Below are 11,124 nucleotides of genomic sequence, written 5' to 3'. Positions count from 1 at the left end.
GGCCGAGAGGGTTAGCGGGAGGAAGGGCGCGGGTTTCTGCCGTACAACTCTCGCTCACTCACCTTATTTGGGACTATTTAAAATTAAAAACAAATAAATTGTAATTTTACCATGTTTTTTAATGGGAAAATTGCAAATAAAGACCGTGGAATATATAAAATCGCAATTTGGGTCCTTGAATTTGTATAATTGCTGTCAGAGACCCGGTCCCAAATAAGAATTATGAAATGTTGATTAAAAGTCAAAAACGCCCTTCTGCTTCTCCTTGTCTTTTTTTCATCTTATCCTCTCCTTCTCTTTCCTTTTCTTCCCCTCTATCCTTCTCTCCGTGCTTCTTTTTCCTCCTCCTCATCTCATTCCCCTTCCTTCTCCTTCTTCTCCAGTCCCACTTCCTTGTCCTTAACCCCATCTCCCCCAACTTCTCTCATTCTCTCTTTTCCCTCTGTCATCTTCTTTGTTCCTTCTCAAAGCAAGTGAATAACAGGACTTAGAAGAAGGATGCCAAGGGAAACAACAATTAAGCTCAACAAGACTCTCGCTGGATATTGTTGAAGCCTAGCTTCGACAGGGAATTGGGTTCCAGTTTGTCACCGAGTTCTGCGTTGAAGTCGAAGATGGTTGCAGCGACGACGGCAAGTGTGCGATGATTGCTTGGTGCTCAGACAACGCCCAACAAATCTGGATTTTTATTCTTCATTTCTATTTTAATTTTCAGTTTTTGTTCATAATTGAAAATAACAAGTTTGATAAGTTGTTAAAAATAACAAGTTGACAAGTTCTGATACCCAATTCACGACAAGTTCAGTAATACGAATAACAAGTTTAGGAAGGAAAATAACAACTTCTGATAAGCAATTCATAGAAATTCGAGTTTCTGTGTTAAAATGACAGCATTTTCAGATTTCTTTAGCAGATGACAAGTTCTGATACACAATTCATGACAAGTTCAGTAAGGTGAATGACAAGTTTAGTAAGGTGAATGACAACTTCTGATAAGCAATTCATAGAAATTTGAATTTCTCTGTTAAAATGACAGGTTCCCATTAGGTTTTCATACTTTTTCTGTTAAAATGACTGAATTTCCACATTGATTTATGAAAATGACAAGTTCATAATAGAAAATGACAAGTTTCTACAAGATTTTCATACTTTTTTTTCCTAGAAATACAGTTTGTACATTTCTGACAGCAACCACTTCTGATAAACACGAAATGACAAGTTCACAATGAAAAATGACAAGTTAAGTATGACAAATGACAAGTTCCCATAACGTTTTCATACATTTTCATACTTTTTCTGCTGGAATTACAATTTGCACATTTCTGACAGCACCAACTTCTGATAATTGCAAAAAAGCTCTAAATTGTGGAAATCAAGTATGATGACTGTATTTCGGTGGATAAATCGATCAAGGTGTGGGATGTGAGAAACAAACGAGCCTTAAATACAGTGCTAAATGAATAAAGTTCTCACCTTATATGTAGAATTTGATAGTTTCTTGTTCATATGATATGACAATTTACATTTGGGATTTCATGGTTGATGATGCACTTGTGAGTGGATATGATCATCATAGTGCATTTGCCGCTGGTGTTGATATGAGCATGCTTCTTGAGGGGCTTATGAGAGTTCTGGTGCTATAATTTTATACATTAGGAGGAAATGAGAGGTGAAATTGATGATAAAAGATGTTAATCAGAAGTGGTTACTGTCAGAAATCTACATATTGTTATTTCAGCAAAAAAATTTATAATTGTATGAAAACGTGATGGGAACTTGTCATTTTACATACTTAACTTATCATTCGCTATTATGGGCTTGTAATTTACTGTTTATCAGAAGTGTTTGTTGTCAGAAATCTGCACATTGTTATTTTAACAGAAAAATTTACAATTGTATGGAAACGTTATGGGAATTTGTCATTTTACATACTTAACTTGTCATTCGCTATTGTAGACTTGTCATTTACTGTTTATCAAAAGTGGTTGCTATCAGCAATGTGCAAATTGTGATCATAGCAGAAAAAGTATGAAAACATTATGAAAACTTGTCATTTGCCATACTTAACTTGTCATTTTCCATTATGAACTTGTTATTTCGTGTTTATCAAAAGTAGGTGCTGTTAGAAATGTGCAAATTATAATTCCAACAGAAAAAGTATGAAAATGTATGAAAACATTATGGGAACTTGTCATTTGCCATACTTAACTTGTCATTTTTCATTATAAACTTGTCATTTCATATTTATCAGAAGTTGTTGCTGTCAAAAATATGCAAATTGCAATTCTAGCCAAAAACAGTATGAAAATGTATGAAAATCTTATGGAAACTTGTCATTTTCTATTGTGAACCTGTCATTTGATAAATCAATGTGAAAATCCAATCATTTTAACAGAAAAAGTATGAAAACCTAATGAGAACCTGTCATTTTAACACAGAAACTCAAATTTCTATGAATTGCTTATCAGAAGTTGTCATTCGCCTTACTAAACTTGTCATTCACCTTACTGAACTTGTCATGAATTGTGTATCAGAACTTGTCATCTGCTAAAGAAATCTGAAAATGCTGTCATCTTAACACAGTAACTCGAATTTCTATGAATTGCTTATCAGAAGTTGTTATTTGCTTTCCTAAACTTGTTATTCGCATTACTGAACTTGTCGTGAAGTGGGTATCAGAACTTGTCAATTTGTTCTTTTCAACAACTTATCAAACTTGGTTCAGACATCACCATATTATTGTCAAAACAAACAAGAAATTGCATTGACTTTTTATAAGATTCAAAGTCTAAAATGCTTTCTAAGAATTCTAGCATAGCATCTATCAACGTAAAACAATAAAGAAGCACCTCAAAGAGAGTCTTTAGCTCAGAATCTTCAACATTGCTGTTAATGTTTCTAACAAAAATTGTTCTAGAAGAATGTTCAACAAAAGAAAGTTTCCGTTTAAAACGTCCGAAGCAACTAGGATCTTTATCTGGACCATTGGCCCCTTTTCCTATAGTTAGATGTTCATCGCCTTCCAGCTCCATACCTCCACTACTGCCAAACAGATCAAAATCTTCCAGGTTATCACCAGTTTTGGTAAATTATTGAAACTCGAGTCATCAAAAACACCAAAAGATGGACCATCTTCATCAAGAAGGAGATTTCTAATGGTGTTAGCCTCAATTTCTTCAAGAGATTTGTATAGTTCATCATCAAGAAGAGGGAGACAAGTCGGAGAATGAAGAAAGAGGGAGACGACTTGGAAAGTGAAGAAAGATAAAGTAAGGGCATGTAGACAAGGGACTGCAAAAAAGCAGAAGGGCGTTTTTGACTTTTAATCAACATTTCATAATTCTTATTTGGGACCGGGTCTCTGACAGCAATTATACAAATTCAAGGACCCAAATTGCGATTTTATATATTCCACGGTCTTTATTTGCAATTTTCCCTTTTTTAATTTAACCCCTGATTTTTAGGTTAAAATTGCACTAGAAAAAACCTAAAAAATAAAATTACAGGTTGCGGAAGATATGAAAACAGTCAAATTTGCTAGATATTATTAGATGCTGTAGAATTCCATACCGACTAAGAAAAGATATTGATATCTCTTGATTTTGAAAAAAAAAAATTATTAATTACATAAATGTCATGGTAAATAAATGTGGGGTGATATTTGAATAGCAGAAAAAATGTGAATATGCTAATAAATATGTGGCTGCCAGCTGCAACGGTGGCTAGCTGAGGTAGCATATTTTTAAAGCAATAGGTAATTTAATAAAAGGAAAAAAATTAAGGAGACATTAGATTTTCTTGTCTCAATCCTCGTTCTTCTTTGAAACGCATCACTTACGTATCAAAAACTTATAAATCAAAGTCATGATCTAATTAACTCAAATTAAACATCATAGAAACTCATCTTACTCATTGCTTTTTGCAGAAAAAATCTTACTCAGTTCTGTCATATGCCTTGTTTACGTCTCACTTCATTGTAACTTCCCAATTTTTACCCTTCCTTTTATTTTTCAAATGATGAAAAGCTTCATGTGTAACTATTATATTATCTTGAATTAATCCTTCAGCAATAAAAGCCATTTGATGAGGAGAATTATTCATCAAACCTCTCTCAGCCTTAGTCATGATTATCTTTGAGCAATGATTTTGTACACTACATTGCATAATTAATTCAATGGATTTAGAAGGACTCACGCTCTTAGGTTTATCTACTTTTGGTTTAAAAGGGCCATGCTGGTCTTACTAATACCAGTAATATCAGCACAATCATGAAAACAAGCAAATCACCATTTGACAAAAACCTCATCTTTTAACTTCCTCCCAAGATGCTTATAGTCAAAAAGAGCAAAGAAATCATTAGGGCTAGGTGCTTTATCGGCCCTTATCTTAAAGATAGCCGAACACCCTTAACATAAATTACTGTCTGTTCTTAATATAATAGCTAATTGACTAATTTGAGTAGAATAAAAAAATAAGTTAAGTTAGTTTTTTGTAATAAATAGATTAATGTTGTCTTTTCTAAAATACCTTTAGTAATCACATGCATTTGTAAGAACTACCATTTGATAAAACATTTAACATATGCAACTACTATAAGAATTACTTAGTTAGTGAAAAATAGGTAAATATGAGAAACAAAATAGATTAGATTGTTATATTTAGAATAAAACTGAATATCAAATTAGCTCTTATATTAAAAATCAGAAAGAATATATGATAAGGCTTCATCAAAGTTCCTCTAAACAATTTAGAGGAAAATTATTTATATCTCCCGCATCATGTTATTTTAAAAAAGGTCTCTTTTATTTTGTGTTTCATAGCAACTCATAGGTTACTTAGTGAATATCCACATGACATTGCACAGTAACCCTGACTAACAGATTATGAGTATAGAGACAAATGCTCATAATTGACAAAATTATAAAGATCGATCGAATGAAAAGGAGAAAATTACAAGAATCTTACTAGAAATAAGATAAATTATAAGGACCAATGAATTAATTTTTCCACCTTTTAAAAGACAAAATAAAAGAAAAGGACACAAGACTACATAACATTATGAACCTTGATTAGTGATAGGGATGACAGTTAATAGCAAGGATTTCACAGTCGCTAGATGGGACACACATGACATAGCCCCAGCAACAAATTAACGAAAAACATGGCTTTTATGAGGATAATATGTGGTCACTTCATCAAAAAATAGGTGGATAACATGCTTCCAATCTCTATTATTGAACTTGTGAACATTTAAAGATCAGTGTGCTTCAGCTTTGGTAGGCATGTACTAAAAGATTTAAAGAATGTATTTTTTGTCTCTTGAGTAATCCTTAAGTATGTTTCACCAACTATTATCATTCATAAAAGTCTTCGCTTGTCAAATCCTTTGAATATTCGACGTCTTTTTTTTTAATAATCAATTACAAATAATTTATTTTGAGTTGGTTTTTATTAGTGAATTAATTTATATGGTGTAAATTTACCCAGGAGAATCTATTGCACTAATTAACTGCAATTATGCTTCTTCAATTGTCTGAATCCGACGTCAGAGATCAATTTAGTATTTCACAAAATATAATTTTTATCATTATATTGGTGTTAATATAATTGTTGATTCAGGTCCTAATTAATAAGACTGTCCTTTCCACTTTTTCAGTCGCTCCCAAATTTCATGCCATACACGTCAAGCATGCCGTTACCGGGACGGGAAACAGGGTTTCCAACTTTAAGCTCTGTACAACATGGCCTGATGGAAGAAAGCTTGATGATGATGAATTGATGATGATGATGACGAGAATAAAATTTGATATTGAATGACCGATGTTATTAATGATCGATGCCACTATTATTTTTTTTATTGTGGCAATTGTATAAAGAGGATAAAAATGTGAACAATTTATCAAAAACAACATATATAGTTTTGAACGCTTAATGTTAATTCAATTAGCTTAAAGTTTTCTATAGTATATAAGATCTAGTTAACTAAATTTAAGTAAATTAAAAAAATTAGTTAATTATTTATAATAAATAAGTGTTGTCTTCCTTAAAATACTTCTGCTAATAATGTGTATTAACTAGAACTATCATTTGATGAAACATTTAATATATATGACTATTATAAAAACTATATTAAAAAAATAAATAAATATGAGAGACTAAATTAATTGTGATCTTATATTTAGGATCAAATTGAATGTCAAACTAACTTTTATATTAAAAACCGAAAGTAGTATATACACTACAAAAAAACATGGTTTTAGCGACGGATTAGCGACGGATTTTCCGTCGCTAATTACCGACGGAATTTTTCCGTCACTAATTACCGACGGAATTTTTCCGTCACTAATCCATCGCTAACTCGATTTTTTAAAAAATAAAATAAAATGCCACATGGCACCTCTACCAATTGTCACGTCATCACTAAGACCACCTCCACCTCTACCAATTGCCACGTCATCACTGAGACCACCTCCACGTGTCGCTACCACCTCACATCTACTGCCGCATGCGCGCCATGTGTGCCTGCCACCTCACCTCTGCCTGCCACGTGTGCGCCACGTGTCACCACCACATAATTCTCTTCTCAAAGTGACTTCTCCATGACTTGAACCCAGGACCTGCTTCGTGCGCATGTGCGGCTTTACCAGTTGAGCTGCAATGAACCTGTTAACTTATTATGTAAAATTAAATATATATTATATTATTTTACACAAACAATTATATATACATATATATTATTACAAACTAAAAATATACTATATGATAATTTTAATAATAACTATTTTAATGAAAAAATAATTTTTAAATATTTGTTTTCTTATTTTTATAATTTTTTATTTTTTAAAAATATTTTTAATATAATTTTAATTTCTAACGACACTAATTTTGAATTGTACATCATAAATAATTTTTCATAAATATTTTTTAAATTTATTTTTTAATTAACATTGATAAGATATACAATTTAATTATATATATTATATTACATTATATTATATATGTATATGTGGTTTATATATTTGAAGAAAATCATTTACAATTAGTCAAAAAATCTTGTTATTCAAAAAATTCAAAAAATAACTACTGTAATAAAATCTAATAAATTATTTTATATAAAAAATTAAATGATTTAAATAGATTATGATAAACAGTATTTTCCTACTTGTATATATATCCTATGTAATTTATTTTCTTAAACTTTGCGACGGAAACAAATTCCGTCGCTAATTTTTTTGACCGATTAGCGACGGAATTGTCTGACAGAAAAAGATTCCGTCGCTAAATACGGATTAGTGACGGAATTTAGCGACGGATAGAAATTCCGTCGCTAATCTGTCAAAAAAATTAGCGACAGAATTTCCGTCGCTAATTCGCTGTTTTTTTGTAGTGATATTTTTGCAATTCATTTTTTAATAAAATTTTTTAAAAGTTTTCATAAATTAAAGTTAATTTTTGGTTCTAAATATATGTTTCTTAAATCAGATTGATTTAACTCTTCCTTGTAATATAAACCTTTCCAATATACATAACTTAATTAGTAAATTTTAATCCCCATGCGCGCATACAGGCAACATGTAATTCAATAAATATATCAGTAAATTCATTCCAGTTAGAATTTGATTTGTGTATTTCTATTATTAAGTTTAAGGTAAACTGTGTTTATGAATTATATATTGTGAAATATAGGATGATTCTCTAAATTTTTTATATTTTAAATTGGTGATATTCATAACTTTAAAAGAATATATTTGGAGTACTGAAAAAAAAATAAAAAATCATATTATCTTTTGAAAAAAAATCAAATTCGTTAATGAATGGGGTCAAACATTAGTTTAATATATGATGGATGCTTTACATCCACCAATAACAGACAAGAAAACAGGAGCAATCCTAATATCTCGTTCAATTCCAAGACTACTTTTTCAATCCGAAGAGGCCAAGCTTGCATAGTGCTCCTATTAGTTTCAATTCTTAATATGATGTATATTTTGTAGTGCAATTTTATGCTATAAAATAAGTTTTATATTAAAAATTAGAGAAAATAAATTGATCCAAATTCACATATAATCTCATGAAATTGTGATTGAGTAGTGGCAAAAACTGTTGATATAATAACACCATGACAAACATCTCAAAACGAGTCTTTCTTAGTTTTAACCCTAATTGTAACCCCTCCTTAATACCTCCTCCCAAACATGGCCTAAAATCGTAAAAGTAAAAGAGCGTAGAATAACTAAATAAAACAAAAGGTCATCATATGTTTGTCTAATTCTTTTTAAAAAAATGAACAAACTACGATAATTGCTAATTATTACGAAGGATACACAGATGGGTACACTCCTCAAGGCGGGTCCCCCAGGCTCAATTGGTCCCTGACCAAACCAACCCCCTTCTAGGTGCCACGTGTACGACAGCAAGCGGATGATGTCAGCATGAAGTGTGATGTGATGATCTCTCACTCTATCAATTTTCTTTTGGTAGAACATTGCGAGCTCCGGAAAATAAATATAATTACAAAAAAATTGTTCTTATATGAGTATATATAAGTATATGTTGCTCAATTGTTGTAATATTTTTTAGTATTATATTCTTTCTTTAAAACCTTGTATTACCTGAGGTCTTAATTATAAAATCTTTTTTTCTAGACTATAAACAGAATCTTATACTTAAGACAGGAAGTAGTAATAATTATTCTTCCTTTTTGTTTCTTCTTTTTCTCAAAATTAAATTAATCCTTCCTTATTTTCATGAAAACAAATTATGAACTCAATGCGTAACCTCTTCGCACATGTCTTTGCTATATCACCATCTTCCTATCCAATCAAAGATATTTTTAATATTTTCTTTTCAGAATAATTTTGTATCAACATGTGATCAACACCTATATATATAATATATTTCCTCTCCTTCTTACCCTCTCCCTTTCTATAAATACCATTGCTTACAAACCAAAAACTTGACACTACTATCTCCATCCTCTTCATCGATCATCGTCGATTTTTGCAGCTTAATTCTGTGATCTCCCTTCATCAATGGCAGATAACACAGTGAATCTTCCTCCTGGATTCAGATTCTATCCCACTGATGAAGAACTGATCGTTCATTTCCTTCACAGGAAAGCTTCGCTCCTTCCTTGCCATCCTGATGTCATCCCTGACCTCGAGCTCTATCCCTACGATCCATGGGACCTCCAAGGTATAGAAGTAGAACTGTTTTTTTCTTCAGTTCTTCGTACTTTTCGATCTTTTTCTTTAATTCAAAGCAAGAATCTCATCAGAACAAAGTTTGTGTACTGTTTGTAGGGAAGGCTCTAGGGGAGGGGAACCAATGGTATTACTATAGCAGGAGGACTCAGAATAGGGTTACAGTGAATGGGTATTGGAAAGCAATGGGAATGGAAGAGGCAGTAATTGCAGCAAGCAGTAATAAGAGAGTTGGAATGAAGAAATATTTTGTGTTTTTTGAAGGAGAACATCCCAATTCCGGCATTAAAACCAACTGGGTAATGCAAGAGTATCGTCTTTCAGATTCTTCTTCTTCCTCCTCTAGCAGATCGCCATCGTCATCGTCCTCAAGAAGAAAATCTCAACCAAAACCAGTGAGTGTGTAGATATATATATGTATACTTATAGTTATATAACAGTACGCGGGGGTTTTACTGATTGAACTCGATCTATATAGTACGTTTCCCTGATGCTTTATCTTTTGTTTGATTGTGAGCAGGATTACAGAAAGTGGGTGATTTGTCGAGTTTATGAACGGGATAATGATGATGACGATGAAGATGGTGGTGATAATGGAATAGAACTGTCTTGTTTGGATGAAGTGTTCTTGTCAATGGATGATCTTGAAGAAATAAGCTTACCAGTTAGTTAGCATGCAAGAACTGAATCTATGTGTACTGATTACTTCTTTGCAAAATTTCATTACAAATTTCAGGACAAGACAGACAAAGGGGGAGATTAAATCTCATTCCATATCAGCTTTTCTCCTAACCTTGATCCTCTGTTAGCTTTAATTGTAACTATAGCATAACTTACATGTATCTTTTGAGGTATGAACTTTCTTCATATTTTCTCTCAATACATATCTTCATATAGATATAATCACAAGCTTACATTTAACTAATTATTCATTATCAATTACCTTGCAACTTAGTGGCGTGTGAGAGTTTCCTGTAAGTAAGAACTTATTAGTTTGATCCGGTTTATAATCTTAAACACCTTAACAAAATTTCTATGCTCATATATATTATCTAGCCATGTAAATTATATTAACCAAATGGTACTGCTCTAGTGTTTTTGTTTTATTAGAATCAAGAAAAATCTTAAATCCTATTAATTCTGAATTAAATTTTAATAATTTTTTAACTTTATCCTTTTTTAGCATGTGTACTTTATAAGAAAATAATAGTTTACAGAATAATAAAGTAAGCATAAAATTATACATCTACATAATAAATTTAATGAGGTGACTTTTATATATATTAACAACACAGATATTCTCTTTGTGCTTTATAAATAAGATGAAATGTGTAATTTGTTGTGATTAATTATTAAAAGATCACAATATGTAGGCAGCTAGGTGCCATTGGTAGATGGGATAGGTTGTGGTAGCTAAATGATCTCAAGAAAGAACCCATGAAGTGGGGCACTACGTGGGATTCAGAGCCAAACAATGTGCTCTTTTTTATGTCCTTATGCTTTTGACACAGATCCATTTCACTACCCACACACACAAATGGATAGTGAAATATAAACTTTTGATATCTGTGTTTTTTTGCGACACAATGTGACACAATCACTTCAAAAAAAATTTCTCCTAGTTTTTTTGCGCGGTGGTTCATGTGGGTATTATCACATTACATGTTATTAGAAAATTGCAATATAAACTTTTGATATACCTTTTCCCCTTGACATTTAATGAGTCTTCGCAACTTTGAATCTGTGCAGCGTTGTTTATTTAAGTAGTATGGCATGGAAGTTTGGTATTTGGTACGCTTCCGAACCTCGATTCACTAGAAAACAACATATCAATAATAACATGATGTATAAAATATAAACTTATAGTTAAAAATATACTATTTATAAATTCTAAATAATGTGATTTTTGTCAAACTCATAT

The 11,124-nt window shown here is 31.6% G+C and overlaps 1 protein-coding gene across 1 annotated transcript; it reads left to right on the top strand.

Annotated features, from left to right (window-relative positions):
- Nucleotides 1-9,032: 9,032 nt before the first annotated feature.
- Nucleotides 9,033-9,928, top strand: LOC114746448 (NAC domain-containing protein 104-like). Its single transcript, XM_028934696.1, has 3 exons — nt 9,033-9,195; nt 9,303-9,598; nt 9,724-9,928. Exons 1-3 carry the CDS (start codon nt 9,033-9,035, stop codon nt 9,874-9,876), a joined length of 612 nt encoding a protein of 203 aa, XP_028790529.1. The 3' UTR covers nt 9,877-9,928.
- The last annotated feature ends 1,196 nt before the right edge of the window (nt 9,929-11,124 follow it).

This window comes from Neltuma alba, unplaced genomic scaffold (genome assembly GCF_004799145.2).
Source record: "Neltuma alba isolate B1F8T4 unplaced genomic scaffold, ASM479914v2 tig00000129_pilon, whole genome shotgun sequence".
Taxonomy (NCBI): Eukaryota; Viridiplantae; Streptophyta; class Magnoliopsida; order Fabales; family Fabaceae; genus Neltuma; species Neltuma alba.
The sequence above is the reverse complement of the archived record's forward strand: the minus strand, read 5'-3'. Positions and strand labels throughout refer to the sequence as shown.